We start from the raw sequence: 25,245 nt of genomic DNA, 5'->3' as shown, positions 1-25,245 counted from the left end.
ATTTCCATAACCAATCTTTACTTCTCCCAAAGTCCTTTATATCATGGTTTAAACCACAATTATAATTTATCAGTATCTACTCCTCACTGGTTAAAATTATAAGTTGAAGTGACTTTGACACTAAAGATTTTATATAAATTCTTTTTGTGAGTTCTCCCAGCTCTAGTATCTTCTATTTATTTCAAAACTTTGAACCTTTTATGCAATTACTTCATATTTGAACACTGCAACAGCTTTCAAAGTAGTTTCACTGTCTCTATTATCTCTTAACCCACTCATGGTTATTAGAATAATCTTAAACAAAAAATAAACATTTTCTTTACTTATAACCCCACTCAAAGAATCTCACTGACTACCTCCTGTCTCCTGCACTGACTCTAAATTCCTGATGGTTCACTTTTCCCAGAATTTGGAAGTCTTCCATACAATCTCTTCAATCTCAGCATATATGCCCCTGCACTCTAATCTTGAGCTCATCTTATGGTTTGTTCCTTCCTCCTCGTCTGTACCATTTCCTATGTGTTTTCTGCCAACTTTCAACCCTCCATTATCCTTTCCCACCATGTTTGAATTTGGTGTCCACTACCAAAAAAAAAAAAAAAAGACAAAACAAAACACCTTGAGGAAGTTTTTCTGATTCAAATCCTTTACTGATTACTATGACCTTGATTTACAAAAAAAAAATATATATATATATATGTACAAATATTTAAGCAAACTCTATAGTAAAAACCCTCATATAGTTAGATGGTATTCTTGAATGTAGGGATATTGTTCCTCTTTCACTCTACTTGAGTGCTTAGCACATAGCAAGTACTAAAATAAATGAGTATGTCCTACATGATTATTTGAGTGTATGGTATACACTTACAAATTTAGAAACTATTCCTAAGATGACACTCAAAAGATCTTATTAGATCTCAAAGATACATGTGCAGGTATGGTTCATTAATACTTAATCTACTTAAAATCTAAATTGATCAAAAATGTACATATATCACTGACAATAAATAGGTATTTATTTTATTAGAATTAGATATGTTCTTTCCCTCCGAGCACTAAACAGCCTAGTTACAATGAAAATCTAAGAACATCTAATTTTCATAGAACAGGATGCTCTATGCACAAAATTACAGGGTTAGGAGAATTTAATCAATTTACTGATCTGATTGTCTCACCAACCCACCCCCTCTCATCCCAAGTGATCCATACTGGGATTTGTAGCTAGGTATATTGTATTTATAAGTACATGATATTATAGGTAGAGTATACTTAAATACTATATGACAATTTTAAAAATAGAAACTTTAATGATTTAAGTTATAATTAAAACTTCAAGTTTTCTAAAATAACTGAAAATCTTGCATAGTCTTAAAAATTTCATTAACCAAACTGTTTATGCAAGGAAATTACTGAAAGATATGTATTCTTTTTATATCATGGGCTTCATAATATAAAGAGTAAAATAATTTTTTGAAAATATAGAATAAAAGTTTTATAAAAGAAAAAATTATTTTCAAGGCTCTAACTTCATCTTACAATACAAATCAAATGTAACTATACATTAATTAGACTGCACCGGTTCTTCCCTTCATTGTAAATATAAAAATAATAGCACAATCCCAACTTTATTTCAAATTTGAATTTTTAGTATTTGTCTTACAACTGCAAAGCCTTAAAATTAAAGTCAGTAGGGATCAAAATGAATGTTTTCTTTATTTAAATCTTGGCAGCCTTAACTCTCAAAGCCCAGAGATAAAATTTGATTTAAAAGCCCACTAAGAACAACTGCTTAATCAGAAATCTGGACTTCACAATTAAGGAATATCATCACCCACAAAATATGGGGGGGAGGAACTCCTATGGCCACAAAACATAAAAATGCTCATTTTCATTTAATGCTTTGTGGATCAGAGCGAGGGAGAACAAAAACAGGGATTTTTTTCTTGCTTTACTAGTTACTGAAATCCCTATATGGTAGTTTTAGATCTTCATCATAAGCACATATTTTTATACACAGATAACATTATTTTTCTTTACACTGTGATATCCTAGTTGTGGTTTAATCCCAACTCATATAAATTTCTGAAAATATTTAATTAGGTAACAATTCCATTTTAGTATTCTTTGACCCCTAAGTTTATAGTATTTAAAGTAGGATTAGGCCAGCTGATCTGAGTTCATTATAATGCTACCATCCCCAGTGGTGTTTGGTTCTATTTGAAAATTAAGAAATATAAAAATTCCAGTCATTTTCACAACCAGGTCTCAAGACTTACCAGGACCTTTTCCTAAAGCCTTTTTATCTACATGAAAATTGCCAACCACAGGCAATTTTGAGCGTGATTATGAGCTATCCAGTTACTTCTCTCTGAATCTTAGTTTCCTGATTTATGATTTGAGTGAGTAATTGTAAATAACATCTATTTTATAGGATTCTAGTAAGAACTAAATACCTTTACCATCATGCAGATGGGGTGTCTTCTGACCTGGTTTTATTCAGTCATGATTTGCCTGTGTATTAAATTTACTTTATATGTCCCATACCATTTCAGCAATTCTCCTTCATGCCTCTCAATTCTGGTTGGGTGGGTGAAAAAAATAGCTGGAGAGAAACAAGAAACAAATTTCCTTCATTCAAGTTTTCTTTGACATATAATAAAGTGATCATTTTATTCACCCATTCACAACAGCAGATTTTGGAGAGAAAAGCAACCTTGACTGGAAAATTACATTTAGAATGGAATGGGGGTGGGGACAGCACCAAACACGGAGGGTCACATTGTCACAAGAATTAGGATGTCTGAAAGTTCCACATAGGAAAATTAGAGCTAGTAAACACTGAGGGCAAAAAATGGTGGTGACACTACTCTGGAGAGTGAAAGCAGCAGAAATTTTGAGATTTCAAAAATAGGGAAAGGAAAATCTATCTCAAGAAAAATTTTAGATGCTTTCTGGGTAAAATGCTAGAGAAAACCCTATAGTGTGCCTTTAATGGATGAGTAATGGAAGATGTATTATCTGCATTATTCTTTAAAACCTTTGAAAACAGGTTTCTGTTTTCTTGAATGTGACACAGCCAAAGACCAGGCTAAGTGGTCAATTTTAAGTGCCTTCCATTACTCACCCATTCACCAGATATATAACTGAGTGTGCAACTGATGCAGTCCCAGTAGCACATTTTGCAGGGCTACCCTCTAGAATTCTAGATCACAGATTTAGTACCAGATGACTCTAAGATACTATAGAACTAAGTCTAGAGTGCATTTTCACCATGCCTGTCAAATTCATGGGAGTCAGGATGCAATGGATTGAGTACAAAACAAATAACTGTGTGCTATTATGGTTCCTGGTACAGCATCATAAAGGAAAGAGACATTATTGAGTACAATTTGAGAAGTTTCCTTTTCGCGCTGAATATACAAAGAAGTAAATCCTGTATTGCGTTATTTATTACCTGTGCAACATATACAGAAAGTCTAAGAAACTTCCTTAGGAAATTGCAAATGGGACATGAATTTTAACCCAACTTACATAGATACAAGATGGGTGAGATAAGGTTGATGGGGGAGATATGCTTAGATGAGTCCAAACACTTTTGCCCCTATCTGTTGCCAGAGACCAGATTCTTTAAGGACCTGGCTGCTACTATTGGACTTAGAACAAGCTTTGGAGCCAATGGTACAAGCTAATTACTACCAGAAATGAGAAAATTTTGGAAAATACCATGCTGAGAAAGAGAACATAACTGAGTCATGGCTAGGGCATGTCAAGAAAAATGCCAATTTTTTAAGTTTTCCAATAGGTTGTGAACTCAAATACTTAAAGAGGTTCAGGGTTAACATACATAAGTAAAGCAGGCCTGATTAAGTGGAGTGAATAAAAGAATGTTGTCATCTGAAAGAAGCTACTATTTAGGCCCAACTGATTATGGATGTATTATTGCCATATTGTCCAATTAAAAAAAAAAAAGCCAGAAGTTAAATTTGCAGGTGAAATTTAATTTTAAAATGTAATTAATTCAATTAAAAACATCAAAACTATGTGTGTCAAACAAAACTCTGCAGCCCAAATATAGCACTCGAACCACCTAGTTCATGGTGGTTATTATACCCCATTATAGATGGACAGCTGATGAAATCCCTCCAATATGAACATAAACACTACCCCCAGCTGATCTAGTTGTTATGAAGTCAACATACAAATCCCAAATACTCTTTATTTAGCAGTATACTGTCTTCAGGTAGTGCTATCATGAAAGAAAGAGATTTCAGTTCCTGTGAGTCCACAAAGAATACCTGACTTGAGACTTAACAGACATAAACCATTTTTCTATTAAGATACATTTCTATGTTAACTTCAAAGGTTTTTATAATAAAATTTAAGTATACAGGCCAATACCATCCCAACCTAACCAAGATATACCTTTGAAACAACATCTTCTAACAGTTTTCCTTTCATTATATGTAGCTTTATGATAAATCAAGAAGAGTATGAATCTTAACTCTGAAAAGCTTATTTTCAGTACATTTACTAAAAAAAAAAACAAAAAAAAAACAAACGGGAAAAATTAAAAATGAAGAGAACATAGGAAAAACAACTAAATGCAACAGACTGAAGAAAAGTTACCAATAAAAAAGTTTCTCTCTTTTGGGCTTTTATTCAAATGAAATTAAAGAGAGTAGGGAGCTCAGAACTGTTATAATCATGGTGATTCATGGACTTCAGACAACATGGGTTAAGGCTCTGATACATCCAAATAGAATGTTCTCCATATTAGCTTTCTCAGAAACCAGTCTATTTTATAAAAATAAAGATTTTATTTATTTCACAGAGAGAGAGAGAGTGAGAGCAGGAACACAAGCAGGGGGAGTAGGAGCGGGAGAAGCAGGCTTCCCGCTGAGCAGGGAGCCCGATGTGGGGCTTGATCCCAGGACTGTGGGATCATGACCTAAGCTGAAAGCAGACGCTGAACAACTGAGCCACCCAGGCACCCCACTGTTTTTTATTTTTATTTAAGAGTTAGAAGGAATGTTAAAAACTACTGCCTTCAAGTCCTTAATTTTATAGAGGGAGAAACTGAAGCTACTTTGCTTAAGTGTAGTTAATGGAAGAATCGAGATGGTCATCTAGATTTCTTAAAACAAGCAACAAAGTTTTATCCTTTGGATTATTTTTGGAGTTTGGTAAGGTCATGATATATATATATAAAGATGCATATCTGGCCATATGTAACTGAAAGAATTGAAACTACATCTCCATCAAGCCCTGCCCTTTGAAAAAGCAGTCCTTTTAGAAATTAAATAAAAATCTGTATATGGGCTTTGAGGGATTAAATAATTAGAAGCTCTTCCCCTAGAAGAGCTTATATTCCATAGGCAAAATCAGAAATGAATATAAAACGACAATTAAAAATATAAACTGAAATCAAAACTGTATCACATACAGGATATTCAATCTAGCCTTTTAAAACTTACCTCTATTAATAAAAGCATCTGCCTTTGTAGCATTATTTAGTGGACAAACTTTATTTTTTCAAACTTTAAATATCAGTAAAACAAGATACAGCAGCTATAAATGAAACAAATGATTTCTTGAAGTTAGTGAATACAACTTCTCTGTCTCCAAGAGCACAGTGTTCCCCTGCCTCACTTTTCTATGGTGCTTATTAGCTATGAAGCCCTAAGAGCACTGAGTCCACTGCCTTAACACAGAATATACTGGCCAGCATGAATTTTTATTTAGACACAAAAGTTTCTGATCAAAAACATTTTAGAGTCATAAAATATACTTTAAAAAGAGATAAATGAAAGTTAGAGTTTGTATAAAACAACTCCAACTCTAAGGAAGAGACATTTAAACTATTTCAAAGACAAACCAATATTTTTACCAACTTTCTGCTTAGAACAATTAACAAAATAATGATTGGATGATCTTTTAAAATTTTCTAATAGGTATAATTTCTAAACAATAACTATTTGCATTTTCCTGAAACACTTATTCATGAAAATATTGGCTGTAACAATTTTAAAGTAAATAATTTAACACAAAACCTCCGTGTGAAAAGTAGTCTTTCTCACATGAGTTTTATTAAAAGTACCTTCCTACATATTACTTCATGCTAAGTTAAATTTACTAACTTCTGTTTCTGGATGGCTTGGAATTAGGATGACCAACTGTCTCAGTTTGCCTGCAAATGAAGAGTTTCCTGGGATGGAGGATCTACAGTGCTAAACTGGAACAGCTGGGCAAACTGGGACAGGTGGTCACCCTCACTGAAGTAAACTTATGGCCAACCAGTGTTCCCTCGGAGAACAAAATTAAGTAACACACAGAAACCATTTATATGAAGACAAATGAGATCTGCTAAGGCAACAAGAAATGGAAAGACTAAGACTCCAGAGAGAACAACAAAAAAAGTAAGCTAATATTTGCAGCAAATTTTACCTTGGAGGCATCTGCCAATTCTAACAAAGGAAGAAGGTTGAGACTCCAGGCTGCTATAGCAGAGCTTTTAATGGAGACGTAGAATGTTGGATTACAAGGTCAGTCTTTTCCTTCGGGGTATTTACGGAATTCTTAGGCCTATGTGGGAAAGACTCTGAAAAGTAAAGCAGAGTTTCTGGAATTCTCATGTGTCAAAAATTAGCGTTCAGTACATGCCAGAAGAAGAGCCACTAAAAAACATAATCAAGCTCCCAGTTAAAACACATGGAAGGCCAAGGGCAAACAAGAGATGAGCTGAATCTCTTCCAAACTACAACTCAGGCATGAGTTAGCACAGTCACTGATTAGATTAAGGTGATCAGCCATCACTGTCTGCCTAGTGCAGGAGAGAATTTTTTTAACAAAATATCCAGATTTGAGCAAAATTTATTAGGCATGCCATAAGACATAACCACATGAACAAAAACCAAAAGAAAAAACAAAAAGAAGAGGAAGAAAAACCACCTCAGATAACCCAAATATTGGAATTCACTGACAATTACCTTAAAATACAATTAATATGTCCAAGACAAGAGAGGAAAGGGTGGGTAAAATTAAGAATTTCAACAGATGAATCAGATGCAGGCATTCAAGGGGGGAAAAAAGATCTGTAATTTAGAACTTATCAGATGTGTCTGAGAGCAGATGAAACAGAGAAGACAAAATTAGTGAACTCAAAGACAAGTGAACAGAAATATCCAAACTACAGAGAAAATATTTAATGTAAAAAGCATTAAGAGTATAAGAGATACCTTCAGAAGTCTAATAATAAGAGTGTAAAAGATGGGGCGCCTGGGTGTCTCAGTCAGTTAAACATCTGACAAGCTTAGGTCATGATCTCAGGGTCCTGGGATCCAGCCCGAGGGGGCTCTGCACTTGGCAGGGAGTCTGCCTGTACCTCTGCCCCTCCCCCTGCTAATGCTCTCTTGCTCTCTCTCAAATAAATAAATAAATAAATAAATAAATAAATAAATAAAAGAGTGTAAGAGATACCTACAGAAGTCTAATGATAATACATAATTGGAATCCCAGAAGAGAAAAAAGAAAATGGGCAGAATCGATATTTGAAAAGATAACAACTGGGGCGCCTGGGTGGCTCAGTCATTAAGTGTCTGCCTTCAGCTCAGGTCATGATTCCAGGGTCCTGGGATCAAGCCCCAGAGCAGGCTCCCCGCTCAGCAGAAAGCCTGCTTCTCCCTTTCCCACTCCCCCTGCTTGTGTTCTCTCTCTCGCTCTCTAATAAATAAATAATCTTTAAAAAAAAAGATAACAACTAAGAATCTTCCAAAACTGATGAAAGGTACCACCCTATTTTTAGAAAATTCAGGAACCTCAAGCAAAATAAAAATGAAAACAAATAAATCTAGGGAAATTAATCATACTAACACTGCTAAAAACCAGAAAGGAAAATCTTTGCTAATAGGAAAAAAAAAAAAAAAAAAAGACCTATTGCTGTAAGTCTTATGAACTTCTCAAAAAACGATGGAAGCCTAAAGATATGGAATAACATTTTTAAAGTGCTATAACAGCCAATCTAAAATTCTACACAAAAATATCTTTCAAATTTAAACATGAAATTTTTGGGGCACCTGGGTGGCTTAGTCAGTTGAGCATCTGCCTTCAGCTCAGGTCATGATCCCAGGGTCCTGGGATAGAGCCCCATATGGGGCTCTCTGCTCAGTGGGGAGCCTGCTTCTCCTTCTCCCTCTGCCTGCCACTCCCCCTGCTTATGCTCTGTCAAATGGACAGATAAATATTTAAAAAAAAAGACAAAATTTTTTCACAGACACAAACAGAATTTATTACCAAGAAATAGACACTAAAGAAAATATTGAAGGGAGTTCTTCAGGTAATTTCAAAAAAAATTCCAAAGAAAAAAAATGGAATTGTAGGAATGATCAAAGGGTAAATATGAAGGTAGATATAAACATACACTGAATACTGGCAGTATCAAGTAATAATTCTAGTGTGGCTTAACAAACAAAATTAAAATAAGCAGAAGACAGAAGTAGGTAAATGGAATTACAATGTTCTGAGGTTCTAGAATTAGTCACAGGTACATGTTGTAATCTCTAGTAAAAGACTGCATAAATAGACTAATAAATAGTATAACAAGTCAATGATACATATTATAATATCTAGTATAACAATGTATAACTAGGGTAATAGAAAATAAAATGAACCATAAAATTCAAAAGAAAAGAAAAAAGAAAAGGCACTTAAAATTGCTTGATCACACAGAAAACAATTAGTAAAAGAGTAAATATGAACCCAAATGTAGTAGTGTTACATTAAATATAAGTGGACTACAAACTTTATTTACTAATATTATCATATTGGATAAAAGAACAAAACCCAAATATAAGCTAATTACAAGAGACACACTTTAAAGAATACAGAATGTTTGAAAAGTATGATGGAAAAATACATATCGTACAAATACTAACTGAAGAAAACTCATAGCTAGTCACAGAGAACTCCAAGACTCAAAAAAGAAAATCGCACATAGATGACAGTATAAGAAAATAAAGCAAATGGTTTTAAATATAATAAAAGCAAAATCTCAAAACTCTATCCCTCACTATATCCAATCAAGAAAGTATTACACTTCAATGTAGCTGATATAAGGAGGAAACTAACTACAGCATGTCAATGGGCCCATCAAGTTTTATTGGTAATATTTAGAAATATTAGTTGGATACAAGATTTTGACTACATACCTCAAGTAAGAGGAATGATTTAAATGACAAATTAATAAATATCTATCCCCAGAGCAGGACAATTCATTTATCTACTTAATGAACCAACCATTTCTTACTGTCTGGATTTTGCTTAAATACCCAGAAGCCAGCATATTGCCATGTGTTTGTTAAATGAACAAGGTGGGTAGGTTTGAACCTAATGTATTTGGGCAACCATAGAGCACAACTTGCAAGAAAAGCAGCCTCTGGAGTAGTAATCTGTCATTTGGCAACTTGAGTTTAAGCAATATAGCCAGATTAGGAAATGATCTAAAACAGGGGTCAAACTTTCTGTGAAGAGCCAGATAGAAAGGGGCACCTGGGTGGCTCAGTCGGTTAAGCGTCTGCCTACAGCAGGGAGTATGGCATCATGAAACTCATCTCCAGCCACCTCTGTACTGAATGTCAAGATTCAAATACCAAAGAGAAGGACAACTAAACACCCCTCCTTAGGTACTATACCCACCTTCACGTTCAGCAATCAAGGCCTAAAAGTGTTTAAGGGATAGATTGGGAAGGAGAGTACATAGCCAAAAACCAGTTACTACATTACAGATGAGGAAATTGAGCCAACATTTAAATTACTTGTTCAAGGTCTCACAGGCCCTCCTCAACATGCAGAACACAATTCACTTAGTCTAAAATTAGTTTTTTCCCACCTCTGCTGGAACTCATATCCTAGATTCTCTTCATCTTTTCTAATGCAGGTGTGAGGGATGGGTGGCATATAACTACTTCAAGATACAGAAGACAAGTCAATAAATTTCTCCTACTATTCCTCTATCTTCATTATGTCTTGATTCTGGCTTTCTTCAATCTCTCTCATGAACATGTTCGAGTTATAATTGTTTACCAACACAGTAAAATTCCTACCTATAACAAAAAACTTCCCAGAAGAGATGCTAAAGCCACATAGATGCTATTACTGCCTCTACTGACCCGTACCTCTACCAACTCCCCCCTTCCCACCCCACTCCCCAGACTACACACACCTCTTTTGGTCTTGTATTTTCCTGCTGGTTAGCAATATCATGGTCTGCAATGACGGGGGCAAAAACTACCAGGGTTTTCCAAACACCCAATTAGAATCCTATTTTGCCCTTCAATTGGAGAAGCTTAATCAGCCCACTCTCCTAGTTTTCATACTTAAAGGTTAAGATGAGGCAGAAAAGTTGCATATAGAAGCCTAATAGAATGTAAAAATAAGTCTATTATTTGAAAGTCTTTTCAGGAAGTGGTAGTGGGCCTACCTGCATTATGATGATCATCTGTCACAATATAAGAAATAGAAAAGATGGGAAAATCTCATTTTTTAAAAAATGGGATGATTCATGAATTTGCATGTCACCCTTGAGTGGGGCCATGCTAATCTTCTCTGTATTCTTCCAATTTTAGTGTATGTACTCCCAAAGCAAGCACAAGGGGAAACCTCATTTTTAAAATAACTTAAATATTAACTTGGAATATATTAGTTCTAGTTGTCCTGGATCCAAAATTCCCTAATCTAGCTCTTAAAGTGAAGTCAAGTGAAAAATATTTTTTATATCACATGTATTTATAGAACTCTTCAGCATGAATTACATATTCTAGTTGCACGTTTTTCAAACTTACACTTCTCATGGAAAATCTTAATATTTATCTATAATTTATCTTTATATTAAACAATTTTATATTAAAATGTGTATTTGTATTGCAAATAAGATGTTGAAATCTTGGCACATTAATGCTTTATAAGTATTACATTAAACATAATTCATGAAGCTTTCTGTTCAAGACTGACAGCACACACACATACACACAATTTCCCTCCTTAGACTCCATTAAAATAATAAAGTATAAAAGGATATAAGCCAAAATTGAAAAGATACAGATATTTAAGAGAGTTCAGGAAACTTCTAGATGCAGAGTGCTGAGGTAGAGCCAAAGAAGACACAGGTAACAAGAGAAGATGCTTCAGCTAACCTGCCCAGGCAGAACTCTGGGGTTTCTCCTGAGTCCAGACAGCCATGTACAATGGAAGAAGAGAGTAAGATAGGGCAATAACAAAATGATTAACAGGTGATCTATGTGTGGGACAGTCCATTCCCCAAAACTTTATCCCAGAAAAAAGAAGTGTGGGACTAGAGATTTTTGTCTGAAGAAATTAAATAAATTACACAGGGGATTAGGTCACTAGAATGGATGTACATAGCATATGATAAAGTCCAGATATATGGATATAAACATATATCCATACATGAGACTCTGAAAAGTACAGAGAAAATAGCAGACTAGCTAGAAACTTGAGACCAAAAAAAAAAAAAAAACAGTGATGAGTACCCTGGGTTTTCTCTTTTCCATTTCTATCCTAGACTAGATACTAGAGAAGGCGGCAACTCAGAAACACCAATAAGCACAGACAAGAGAGGGAAAACCAAAAATCCTCCAAAAAAAACCTACTTTCTCTAACCAAAAGTGGTATCCTAGCAAAAAAGAAAATTTTAGACAATAACCAATCTGTTCCAAGCCAAAGAGCACAGATAAAAACTGCAGCCTCTGTTCCCCAACCCCCCCTCAGCAACTATCAAGTAGGCAGCCTAGACTTTTACTCTTGCAGGGACATAATGTAGCATTCTAAATCCAGCTGTCAGGGTGGTGTCGGAGAAGACCATCCTGAGCCCAGAATTTCATCCACAACTAGCTGTAAGAAGGAATCCCATCCTCTCATTGTTGGGGAGGTATCAGAACCTACTGGAGAGGCAGGACCCTTACCACTCAGTAGTAATGAGAGTATACCCTCACAGTCAATGAAGACCTCATAAGAAGTCTGGTATTTCACACTCATGCTGTGGTAACAAAAAACTCTATCCCTTCCCCCTCGGGTAGTACTGGAGACTAGTCAAGTTGGGACTTTTCACCATTGCTCAAGGGTAACACGACTACCTTCCCACATCAGTGGAGTACAGGTGAATAGCAGTAATAAGGTGCCTCCTCCCTCTCCCAACCAGGATGGTATGAGCAAAGACCTGGGGGGAGCCTAAACTCCCACACTTTACCAAGCAATAATGAGACAGCTCCTTCCTTCACCATCACTGGCCATCAACAGAGGCTAAGTAGAGAACTTGGACTTCTACCCTCACCAGCAGTAACAAGGCAGTACCATGTTTTATCCACTAGAATGGTGCCAGAGAAGTCCTGTGATAGCACAAGATTTAAATAAAATCCAGTCTTGTAACGTCCAAGTTTCAATAAAAAATATCACACATAATACCAAGTATCAAGATTGCAAACTGAATGATAAAATTTCAACACCAAGATGGCACAGATGTTAGAATTATCAAACAAGGATTTCAAAGCAGCCATCATAAAAATTCTTGAGTAATTACAAACACACTTAATGAAAAAAAATAGGAAGTCTCAGCAAATATATATAAGATATAAAGGAAAAAAACAAATGGAACTTTGAGAATGAAAAAGTTATTAAACTTTATTATTAAACTTAAAAAAAATGGGACAACAGAATAGGGAAACAGAAGAAATAACCAGTGAACTAGAAGACAGAACATAGAAATTACCCAATCTATGAGAAAATACACACCCCCCTTCCCAAAAAAAGGCCTCAGGAATTTATGGAACTTAAAAGAAAAAAAAAATCTGACATTTATGTCATTAGAGACCCAGAAAAGAAGATGGATGGGGCTAAAAAGTATTCAAAAAAGCAATGACTGAAAATTTCCCAACTTTGGCACAAAAAAAAAAAAAAAAAACACACACACAGATTCACAGTGTGACCTCCAAATAGGATATATGCAAAGACATCCATGCCACAGCACATCATATCAAACTTCTAAACAAAGACATAAAACAAAAATCTTGAATGTAGCCAGAGAATGTATTAATTACACTTTTTTTCATCAAGGAGCATGGAAGCCAAAAGGAAATGATACAACATTTTTCAAATACAAAAGAACAGTCAAACCAGAATTCTCTATCCAGTGAAAATATACTTCAGGAATGATGGGGAAATCAAGACATTCTCAGATGAAGGAAATGGAGAAAATTTGTCACCAGCAGCCCTACCCTAAAAGAATAACAAAAGGAAGTTCTCTAAACAGAAAGGAAATGATAAAAAGTGAAATCTACAAGACAATGATGAAGAAATCAAAGATGTAAATAAACAGAGACATTCCATACCCATGGACTAGAACCCTTAACATAGTAATGATGCCAATTCTCCCCAAATTGACACACAGGTTTGATGCTATTCCTATCAAAATTCTGGCAAGATTTTTTTTTGTAGATACAAACAAAATCATTCTAAAATTTATATGGAAAGGCAAAGGAACTAGAAGAGCCAAAACAATTTCTTTTTCTTACCAGTTTTCAACAAGCATTTAAGTCTTTATCCCTGATAACTTTTTAAAAACATGGAACGCTTCAAGAATCTGCAAGTTATCCTTGCGCAGGGGCTATGCTAATCTCTGTATCATTCCGATTTTAGTGTATGTGCTGTGGAAGCCAGCATGAGCTAAAACAATTCTGAACAAGAATCATGTGAGAAGAATCACTCTGATTTCAAGACTGATTATATAGCCACAGTAATAAAAACTATGTTATTGGTGAAGGGACTCAGACAAAGTAATGGAAAGAGAACTCAGGAACAGCCCAGCCCACACAATATGACTAACAGATTTGTGACAAAAGTGCAATAGATCCTCAGCGAAGGAGATACAGTCTTTTCAAACTAATGGTGCTGAAATAATATTTACAGACAACAAAATAAATCTTGACCTAAATCTCATACCTCATGTAAAAATTAGCTCAAAATAGGGGCACCTGGGTGGCTCAGTTGTTAAGCGTTTGCCTTCGGCTCAGGTCATGATCCCAGGGTCCTGGGATCACCCCACATCGGGGTCCCTGCTCCGAGGGAAGCCTGCTTCTCCCTCTGCCACTCTCCCTGCTGGTGATCCCTCTCTCGCTGTGTCTCTCTGTCAAATAAATAAATTCTTTTAAAAAAAAATTAGCTCAAAATAGATCAGACTTAATCTATTATGCCAACTTAATCTATTATGCATTATAAAACTTGTAAAAAAAATAATAATATAGGAGAAAATCTTCAGGACCAAGGGCTTGGTTAAGAGTCCTTAAACATTACACCAATACCATGGGGGGGAGACCCAATTAAGATGGGCTTCATCAAAATTAAAAACTGTTGATCTTCACAAGACCCTGTTAAGAGGGTAAAAGGCAACAGAAAAAAAAAAATATTGCAAACCACATATCTGACAAATGACCATACCTAGAATAAAGAACTCTTAGAATTCAACATTGGAAAAACAAACAATCCAAATAGAAAACAGTCAAAAGAAATGAAGAAACATTTTACCAAAGAGGAAAAATGGATGAGCAATAAGCATGAAAATATGTACATCATTAGCCATTAGGGAAATGGAAAAAAACATGAGACACACTCCCATTAGAACAGCTTAAAATAAAAAATAACAATACCAAATGTTTATGAGAATGTGAAGAAACTGGATCTCTCATAAATTGCTCATGAGAATATAAATGGTACAGCCATTCAGGAAAACAGTTTGGTCATTTCTTTTTAAAAAACTAAAGATAAACTTACCATTCAACCCAGCAATCACACTCACAGGCATTTATCCTAGAGAAATGAAAACTTTTATCTGTATAAAAACTTGTACACATTGGTTCATAGAAGCTTTATTCATAATAGCCAAAAACTGGAAATAATCAAAATGCCCTACAATGGGTGGATAGCTGCAGAAACTGTGGTACATAAATACCAGGGAATACAATTCAGTAATAAAAAGGAACTGCTACATACAACAACTTGGATGGATCTCAAGGAAGTTATGCTGAGTGCGGGGGAATCCCCAAAAGTCATTACCTGTATGATTCCATTTAAAATGATAAAATTATAGAGCTGGAGAAGAGATTAGTGATTGCCAGGGCTTAGGGATTGGAGGGGAGGGGTGTCCATAGAAGGCTAAATGTTAACTATAAAAGGACAGCATGATGGAGAACTTTCTGGTGATGAAATAGTTCTATATCTTGACTATAGTGGTGGTTACACATGATAAAATGGTACAGTATTACACCCACATGGTGCTAATATCAAATTCCTGGTTTGGGTTATACTATAACTATTTAAGATGTAACCACTGGGGAATAAAAATAAAAATAACTATCAGATAATACATAATAAACTTCTAAAGGACTCCTTAGGGGAAATGAAACACCCATCTATTAAACCTACTTAAAATAAGTCAGTCTGCTCTACTATTTTTTTTGGCTCGTAAAGAGAAACAGGTTTTGAAAACACCTTGCTGATGTTTCTAGTTGAGAAATGTCAATAATAGCATAAAGTAAAAATTGCATTATGTGACAGCATTAGTTAAAATCAGTATTAAAATGTACCTAGATTGACTGCACATTGTCTTTCTTCAGAAATTAAATTGATTCCATAGTTAACTGTAACTAAATCTAAATCCTTATAAACAATTCTAAAAGATCTCTTCAAACTACTACATATGTAAAATGTCATTTTGTTATGTAAAACATTTGTAACACCAACAAAATGGAAGTAAAATGAAGCCACTAAAAGTGAATGAAACAATTCCTCAAAAAAAAGTTATATGTGTTTGATATTCCAGAATCAGTAAATATATATATATATATACACACAAATACACACATCCCTCAACTAGTCAATATTTTAATAATACACAATCTTAATAGATATGTAAAAAGTACTTTCACGGTCTGTTACCACCTAAAATAATGCATCATATAATTTTCAAAAATGTGTTCTTTGACTTCTAACCTCTGCTCTTCTTTAGAATTACCTGTGGGGGGGGGAAAAATGAAGATTCATATTATACCCAAGGCAAATAAAACAGAATTCCTTGACAAAAAGTTAGATCATCTTATGTGCATAATATGCAAGACTCTGAGTTTATAAAACCCAATTTGGAAGGTGATTATGGAATCTTTTGCCTTATAAATGGTCCTAGACTTCCTCTAAAATAGTCCACCTTTATCAAAAAATGTGAAAAAAGCAATTCTCAAAATATGGTTTTATAGTCACTTCTGAATGTCAATTTCTTCAAATGTAAGCCAAAAGTATCCAGATTAGCGGTTCCCAACTTGAAGTTTGTAGACAATTTAGTAATCTAGGGAGTTAAAGAATTTTCCAAAAGTCAAAAATCCTATTATAAATCAGGCATTAACAACTATAAGGCAATACAAATCCACTGCAACACCAAATTTCTTATAGTTGAGCTAGAATTATATCAATTTAGAGACAAAGACTAGTCATTATATTCTTAAAAAACTCATTAGGTAGACAACTTTCAAAACATATAGCCCATGAGAAAATAAAATAAAATCAGATCTTTAGCTATAAAAGACCGGAAGCAGTAGACCAGAATATATCCAGACATTTTTTTAAAGAACTTACCTACTTATAGGTAACTACACCTATAATAAAAACCCTAAATTTAAAATACGCACATACACTCTACAAGCTCTTAAGTCTTACTTCTACATAAAAAAAACAAAAAACAAAAAACAAAAAAAACTTATATTGCCTTTAATAGTCTAGAAACATATTGGAATATGTAATAAGTTGAAGCCCCTAAAAAAGTACCAGGGCATGCACATTTCTAAGCTTCCACAAAGACCATCAAATAGGTCTACATCCCAGGCCAGTACTTGTATTCTCTGGTTCTACATGTTAGCATGAGCATTACAAAAGAAAGTACGACATACTCAAATTTGCTGAGTATATTATGCACCCAAATCTTTAAGATGCTAAGTTAAACAGAGTTCGACAAGTTTATTTACCTCCGTTTCTCATAAACTTTCATAAACCTTACATAACTGTATTATTTAAAGATGAAAGCACTGCAGAAGGCTGGATAAGAGGTACATGGGAACTCCATTATTATTTTTGCATCTTCTGTGAGTCTATAATTATTTCAAAATAAAAAAAAATAAACAAAAGTCTACAAAGAGGTAGACTGTCAAAAATAAATCTCTCTCCCACATCATCCCCCAGTCAACCATGGTTGCCAATTTCTTGCATATTATTTTAGAAACAAGCTCTCTATATAACATTGTGACTAGTCAAAGAGATACAGTAGGTCATCTAAATTTATCTGACCCCCAAAACTTCTTATGGTGGGCCATCTATTAAAATCAAATGAAAATAATAATCTTGGAGACATATTTAGAAAAAACCATCCTAGGCATCATATTCTTACGTTACATAGAAATACCAGTAAGAAGCAACTTTCTCTGCTTATATAAGTGATTTGATTCATAAGTCACTCAAATCTCAAAACAAGTAATTAGGAAAACTTAAAATGATCAAGAAGTTTTCATAAATTTCAAGGTGATAAACCTTCTCAACTATATACAGCCTACTATAAATCATACAGGTTAGCAGTCAAACATTCATTTCCCTTTAGTAATGATAAAGCAGTGGCCATGAATCTTTCCATCAGAAATTCATAAAATATATATATAGAAAATCTCCATAATTAAACCCAATAACATAAAAAGCCAAACATCCCCCAGCTGTAGGCAGCTGCCTAGGTTGCCATGTACCTAGGCAAGAGTTACACTGCTAGGGAAACAACAGCTGATAACTGTTTAGCATCCGTGCCAACTCTGTTGTTAACTATACCAGATGCCAGCATAACTGTGGGGGGGGGGAGCAAAACATTAGTCAACAAAGCTGAATAAGGAATCCAAAGCAGAGAGAAATGATATACTAGATTTTTTTTTAAGCTAATTCTTGCTCAAGAAAAGAAAGTCAGATTTTACCTTTGCTGCAGCCTGTACATGCTCCTTTTTAATGACTCCACACTTACTCTCAAAAGCATTCATTCTGGACTCTTCTGCTAACCGACGAACAAACAGTAAACAATTCAGATGCACCTTTAAAAGAGAAAATTCAAAAGGATTTTTAAACTCAAACACTGATGCTTTGAAATGATTTTTAAAAAGATTCCAAAATTTGTTGTAATATTTACTAGTGTGCTTAAGTCAATTCACTTTTATTTAAAGTAACACAGAATTCAATTTACTATAAGTCCAACTTAAATTCCATACAAAAGAGACTTAGTTACTGCAAACATAAACCAAGGCTATATATAAGGCTGACCAAAGGCCATAGATAATAACATTATTGTAAAGCATAATTACTAAGCTTATGTAGGACTCTAAAGTAGCAAATATTCTTGCTTCCAACTCCAAATAAATTTAAATTCATAATGGGATTTCCCAAAAATTTAAAAACAAAACATATCACCAACTGTTTAATGCTAATCATCTCTCATTCTACAATCCATGTGTTGAAGATTTTTTAACTAGATATTTAATTTGAAATATCTATTCAAAACCATGTTAATAATTGAAATGTTGGGCGCCTGGGTGGCTCAGTTGGTTAAGCGACTGCCTTCGGCTCAGGTCATGGTCCTGGAGTCCCGGGATCGAGTCCCCATCGGGCTCCCTGCTCGGCGGGGAGTCTGCTTCTCCCTCTGACCCTCTTCCCTCTCGTGCTCTCTCTCATTCTCTCTCTCTAATAAATAAATAAAATCTTTAAAAAAAAATTTTTTTTTAAATAATTGAAATGTTAACTTTACTGGAGTGAAAAGTATATATGTAAAGGTCAAGTTACATGTCATCCAACATATCAAAATAATCGTATCTACTATTAATCTTTGAGGCTCTTAAGAAATTAAAATGGATAATATAAGCAGATAAATAATAAATATTATTTAGGTACAATTAGATAACATCTTTAATATATTGGTGATTTATATATTACATATTCTTTGCAGTTAGAACAATACTCATCTAATATTCACTATGTGTACTGCACACAACCACTCCCCCACAGTTTACTAAACATTAGTCAACTAGGTAATGTGGTGTTTTAAATTTAAATATTATGCAGAAATCTTTAGTGGATGGTTATAGATGTTGAAGAATGTTTTAGTGATATCTGGGAAAAAAAAGGACTTTGGGAATTTAAATTTAATAAGATAAAGAACCTATGGAAGACATCTTCCTTTGGTACTTTTTTGATGCACGGTCTTCTTTAATTCTCACAAGAACTGTAGGGTAAACCACCCAATTCTGATTATGTAATACCATGTTATTCAATTCTTTTTTAAACTTCCAAGGACATCCCATTTCCTATTGCAGCAAAAACATTCCGTAACATGGCACAATTTCCTGTTAATCTAGATTTCCTACTTCTAAAGATAAATAGCTTCCAGATATGCCCAAGATAAATTCCAGTACTAAACCCCACTTGACTAGACTTTTCCAGTTTCATCTCTCAGCTTACAGTTCTATAGTGATTCTTTTGAACTTCTTTCCGTATTCAAATAAAACCTAGCCTACAGGCATTCTACTAATTTGTAAACTTCTCTGAAAAGTCCAATTCCCCCTAATATCTGTTATGCACCCTGAACTTCCTACCACTGCACATACTACACCATGCAGCAATTTTTCATCTGTCTTCCTCAATCAAATACAAGGATAAGAACTATGTTTATCTTCCCCAATATTATATCTTCAGTGATCTTTAGTCCATGGCACAATATATAGTAGGTAGTCAACAATTATCATTGCATGAACAAAAGATCCCTCCATATCTCCCCAAATTAGGCAAAAAAAAAAAAAAAAACTTTTTAGTCAATCCCAAATAAACCACACCCACTGTTTTAGAGAACTGATGGTGTTGGAGGGGAGTGCAGTGGGGGAAGGATGGGCAAATGGGTTCAGAGGTATAGGAGATATAGGCCCACAGTTACAGAATGTAAGCCATTGGAATGAATAAGTCATGGGAATAAAAGGCACAGCTTAGGGAATATAGTCAATGTATTGTAATAGCCTTGTATGGTAGTCGTAGCTACACTTGTGGTGAGCATACCATACAAACTTGTTGATCACTGTTGTGCATCAACTATACTTCAATTTTGAAAAAATGAAAAGCTAAAATGAAAAGGGAAAAAACAAACAAAAAAAACCACACTGTTTTGAGACCTAGTTCACCCTATTAACCTACATGGAAAGTCTTTTCCTCTTCATAAGCATGAGCCATAGGTACTGAGACAAATTACTATTACTTTTTTGACTCTCATAGAATTTTTTTAAGCAACCTAATCCTCTCTCATAAAACTGTTGAGTGGTGCCACTCAAATGCACAAACTAAGGTTTTTTGGGTTAAGATTTATTTATTTTAGGGGCGCCTGGGTGGCTCAGTCGTTAAGCAGCTGCCTTCGGCTCAGGTCATGATCCCAGTGTCCTGGGATCGAGCCCCGCATCGGGCTCCCTGCTCTGCGGGAAGCCTGCTTCTCCCTCTCCCACTCCCCCTGCTTGTGTTCCCTCTCTCACTGTGTCTTTCTCTGCCAAATAAATAAAATAAATGATTTATTTATTTTAGAGAGCTCATGGGGGGCAGAGAGAGGCAGAAGGAGAGAAGCTCAAGCAGACTCCCTGTTGAACACAGAGCCCCAAGCGTGGCTCAATCTCATGACCCTGAGATCACAACCTGAGCCAAGCGGTGCCTGGGTGGCTCAGTCATTAAGCATATGCCTTTGGCTCAGGTCATGATCCCAGGGTCCTGGGATCGAGGCCCGCATCGGGCTCCCTGCTCCGTGGGGGGCCCGCTTCTCCCTCTCCCACTCCCTGCTTGTGTTCCCTCTCTCACTGTGTCTCTCTCTGTCAAATAAATAAATAAAATCTTTAAAAAAACAAACAAACAAAAAAAAAAACCTGAGCCGAAATCAAGAGTTGGATGCTCAACCATCTGAGCCACCTAGGCACCCCCGCACTAAGGTTTAAATTAAAATAGTCAAAACAAAAACAAATTTTAAGGTATTCAGCTAGACATTCAAATTTGTAAAAGGCCATTCCATCAAAAATTTACTTGAAAAAAAAATCACCTTGCTTGAAAGGTAAATCAAAAGATAATTTACAAAGAAATATCCATTCCTTAACAGTGTTAATTGACCAAAATACTGGGCCAGTCTGATTTCCTCCTCCCTTCATCATAGGACTTTTGAGTTTTACATAAACCATAAGCATCCAGTTATTTCCTCAGTGAGAAATCTGAAAAACAACTGAGCCATGAGAAAGCTGAACAATTTATTCAGATTAACAGATGTACTCACCAGTACTGGCCCTGGGGATATACAATCAAATAAAGCATAAAACAAAACAAAAAGCCAGTGCAAAAGAACTATGAAATAACATAAATTATGAGTAAAATGTTAGAAATATCAACCCACATTAGTTACAATGCATTCCCAGCATTATCTGTACACTCATAACGTTCAAACTATTATGCCAAACATTAGAAATACAAAAAATTCCCAAAGTTCCCATCCGATGAGAGAACTAAACCCATAAGAAATTAAAGGCAAATGTGTGACAATAGATGATAAAGTTGGTTCTCAGATTAAGGAAGTGGCTGGCATTTGAACTGGATTTTGAAATTGGAGTTTGCCAAGTGGAGTAGAATGAGGTCATCTTCAGGCAGAAGAAAGACAATATAAAAGACAGCATAAAAGTAGATTAGTTTTGTATTAAAGATAATGAGAGACACAAAAAGGAGATCTGTATGGTTCCTTCCTCTCAAAAAGCTGCATACCACACCGGGAGACAAAATGACATATGAAACTTACAGAACAGTGTCAGAGTCTCAATAGCTAAATTCTATGATGTAACTCTTATACTGCTATCAAAGTTCAGAAAAAAGAGATCAAAACAGACTGCCTTAATTGTAGAGAAGTTGATGGATGATGTGCGACACTTGCCTGGGTAAGATTATGAAGTGTCAAAGGTGAGCAGGAAACCATAAGCAAAGAAACCAGGGTGATGCATGGCATATACAAGACAGTAAGAGAACCAATGCAAGTCAAAGGTGAGCATACAACCTAGGAATAGGTACCAACAGAAAGAACTTCCTTTCCCCTACCAGTGCAATTCCTTTTCTTTCCCACACCACCTGGATCCCAATCCCACTCCACAACAGAGCCCAGGTGTCCATGGATCACTTTGAAGCAGACAGCTGTGGATGTGGGAGGACTCTACTTGAGAAATTTCTGCCAAACAATCTGTACCAGCTGGTAATCTCCTAGATATTCCTGAGCAGGTACATTTCCTCTCCATTTAGAACCCCAGCTCCAATGAAAACTCCAGAATAAATTCCTGAAAACGTTCTGCAGATCAATTTCATTTAATCCAGTTCACTTAGGTTACCTTTATCACCACTGGGCAGGGGCATTCAAAACAGTAGGCATAGGTTGACCCTTGAAAACTTCTTTTATAAATACAGTACTGTAAATGCATTTTCTCTTTGTGATTTTCCTAACATTTTCTTTTCTCCATCTTACACTACTGTAAGAATACAGTATACCTTTACAAAATATGTGTTAATCAACTGTTTTATGTTATCAGTAAGGCTCTGGTCAACAATAGGCTATTAGTTAAGTTCTTGGGGGAGCCAAAAGATATACATGGATTTTCAACTGTTGGGGGTTAGAGGGGTCATTCAAAGGTCAACTATATTGTCTTTCCCTACAGGGTCTAAGAAAAGAAGGGCAGGAGGTAGTAGAACAACTACATTTCCAAGAAAGCTGTTTTGGCTTCAGAGACCAAGTAATGGAAAAGTAAAGACAATTCTATAGTAGTGTAGCAAAAAGAGAAATGCTGCACTTGCAGGCAACAGATGGAAAGGCAGTAGTGAACCTGGGGACGCTGTAGAGAAGAGAGTTGGAAAAACCCAATGTAGCTTAAGAACACATGGATGATGCATTTGAAGACATTCTCCATGCCCTATGCCCTGGCTACCAACAATTCTTTACCTTGATTTCCTGGAAATTAGGTGCCCATTTATAATGGCTCCTTTATTCAAAAAGCTCTTGTGACAAAAGGGAGGAGGTGTCTCTTACGGTTTAAACCTAGGGAAAGAGTGTTTATTCTGCTAGAGAAATACATGTTCCAGGCATTCAACATAAAAACTCCAAATTTTTTCAACACAGAAATATACAGTGGTTTAGTTATGCCTGTTAAGTGAGCATTATGCTGCAGGAATTATGAGTCAGATAAACAAGCTTTCGTGGTTTGCCTTGAATATTCACTAACAGGTGCTCTATTTGTCTAGGAAAATGAATTCACAGTTGAAAACATACTAACAAGTAAACTTGAATCAGGGTTCTTTAATAACTAAGCTAAAGTACGGGAAATAGGGAAAGATGTTTGGTTAACAACATAAGAAAAGGAGGAAGGCAAAGAAAGAGGCACGCACGTAAGAGGCATGTCAGTAATGCCTTTTACAATAGTTCAATAAATATGACCCTGCCTGATTTCCAAAATTTATTTTTTTTTAAACTGTATCTTTCACACCTTTCGCAAGTACACTAAGCGCAGTACCAGACTATGCTCTGGAAAAGTGATATTTAAAAGCCATAAGCAGAAACTTAAATTAGTTTCCCCCCTTAAGATGATATGGCTAATAGCCTCCCGTTAAAAAAAAAAAAAAAAGGGTCCGTATATCTACATTTCAGAGGGCCCCAGGCAACTAAGCGTCAGGAATATGAACTGACCAGTCAGGCGGGGGCAAACCTGCCTCGTCATTGCTGGAAACGCCTTAAACGTAGCCCTGACGGTGCTAGGGGTGGCAAAATAAAGGCTGGGGTTTATTTCCTCTACCTCCCTCTTGCTCCATTCCCAGCCAAAGAAGGGACAGAATCTCACCAATAAGTCGCCACTTGTCTCTAGACGAAGGTGAGGCTTCTGTCGCTTGAAAACGCGCTTAAGAAAGCCCCGGGGAGCCTTCCGTTTTATATGCTTTCTCTGCGAGACTGTGGTGGAGAACGCCATTCTCTCCCTCAGGCACTAGCCTCCTTAGCTTCCGAGATCCTCCCGGGACTGCACAGAAATTCACACCGGAGTCAACAGCAGGAACAACTCAGCCGCTACGACGCTTCTTCAGGCCCCAAAACCCCGGCCCAAACGTTTGAATCCGCCGCGGTAAGAAAGCGCCCGGCGCTCGGTAGTGACGTCAGCCGGGCGCAAGCCCCGCCCCCGTAGTGCCGGCTGTTCTTAGAAAACACCCTCGGTGGGGACCCTGTGATGTCCTTAAAGGTCCGAGGCTTCCTTTAATCGCCATTTGTATTGCACCTGCCCTTTGGAAGTATTTCTCCTGTATTTCACAGGAGTGTTGAGAAACTGGAAAATGTTGGCATGCCAAGGCAGTTACACTTATTCTGTATACTGAGCCTAATACCGGTGGACTAAGAAGTAGATGACTAGAAGTTTGTGATGTTTTATCAGGTTTCCTAAAGAACCAATGCCTTCCTAGCAAGGCATGATTTTCTAATATTAATAGCTAACAATTTACACTTTTACGTAATTTCACTTGATCTTACTTGAAGTCTTTTCACGATTCTAGCTTTTTTGCTGTTTTTTTACAAATGCTGCTCCCTTTCATGTTAAGGCCCCTGCACTCAACCTTGCAATTACTTCAGATATAGTTTAAATGCTACCTCTTTGAAACCCTTGCTATTTCTCCAAGCAATTAACTTTTTCTATCTTCTGTGCTATCAGTAGAAGTAGTCCCTAAACTTCATTATGTATCAGATGAAGCACCACTCTGGGGGTTTCTGATTCAATAGAAATGTATGGGACTTGAGAATTTGCATTTCTAACAGGTAGGTTATGTTGGCACTGCTAGTTTGAGGACCACACTGAGATCACTGTGATGTTCATTGTAATTATCTATATTATACTATACCTGTAGTAATTATTGTGATTTCAATATCCACACAGATGATCCTTCCACTATCTGGCTTCCCATTTCCAAGACCTCCTCTCTGCCAATGATGATATCTTTCACCCTATCAGCCACTCACACCTGCAGTCATACACTAGGGCTTATCGTTACCAAATACCATACCCTTCCATATTCTCAATCAGTTGTCTCACTCTT

At 35.9% G+C, this 25,245-nt stretch overlaps 1 protein-coding gene, 1 long non-coding RNA gene and 2 other non-coding genes across 5 annotated transcripts in view; 1 reads left to right on the top strand and 3 right to left on the bottom strand.

The window, feature by feature from the left end:
* Nucleotides 1-2,536: 2,536 nt before the first annotated feature.
* On the bottom strand, nt 2,537-24,295 carry CENPW (centromere protein W). Of its 2 annotated transcripts, none has more exons than XM_073893890.1 (3): nt 24,012-24,295; nt 18,063-18,176; nt 2,537-2,605 (listed from the first exon to the last, which is right to left on the bottom strand). In XM_073893890.1, exons 1-3 carry the CDS (start codon nt 24,135-24,137, stop codon nt 2,552-2,554), a joined length of 294 nt encoding a protein of 97 aa, XP_073749991.1. In that variant the 5' UTR covers nt 24,138-24,295; the 3' UTR covers nt 2,537-2,551. The 2 variants fall into 2 exon arrangements, with proteins under 2 accessions (XP_073749991.1, XP_025716655.1); XM_025860870.2 differs by lacking the exon at nt 2,537-2,605 and adding an exon at nt 15,933-16,078.
* On the bottom strand, nt 10,541-10,646 carry LOC112819448 (U6 spliceosomal RNA). The gene has a single exon (XR_003206846.1). It is a non-coding gene; the product is annotated as a U6 spliceosomal RNA (small nuclear RNA).
* LOC112819450 (U6 spliceosomal RNA) lies at nt 13,628-13,731 on the bottom strand. The gene has a single exon (XR_003206848.1). It is a non-coding gene; the product is annotated as a U6 spliceosomal RNA (small nuclear RNA).
* Nucleotides 24,161-25,245, top strand: part of LOC141372986 (uncharacterized) — a 38,331-nt gene continuing 37,246 nt past the window's right edge. Inside the window, exon 1 of the long non-coding RNA XR_012378558.1 lies at nt 24,161-24,287. This is a non-coding gene — a long non-coding RNA (uncharacterized lncRNA). The remainder of the gene's footprint in view (nt 24,288-25,245) is intronic.

This window comes from Callorhinus ursinus, unplaced genomic scaffold (assembly GCF_003265705.2).
Source record: "Callorhinus ursinus isolate GAN/ISIS: 27379988/994484 unplaced genomic scaffold, GSC_fseal_2.0 scaffold6, whole genome shotgun sequence".
Taxonomy (NCBI): Eukaryota; Metazoa; Chordata; class Mammalia; order Carnivora; family Otariidae; genus Callorhinus; species Callorhinus ursinus.
Note: the sequence above shows the minus strand (reverse complement) of the source record. Positions and strands in the feature narration are given on the sequence as shown.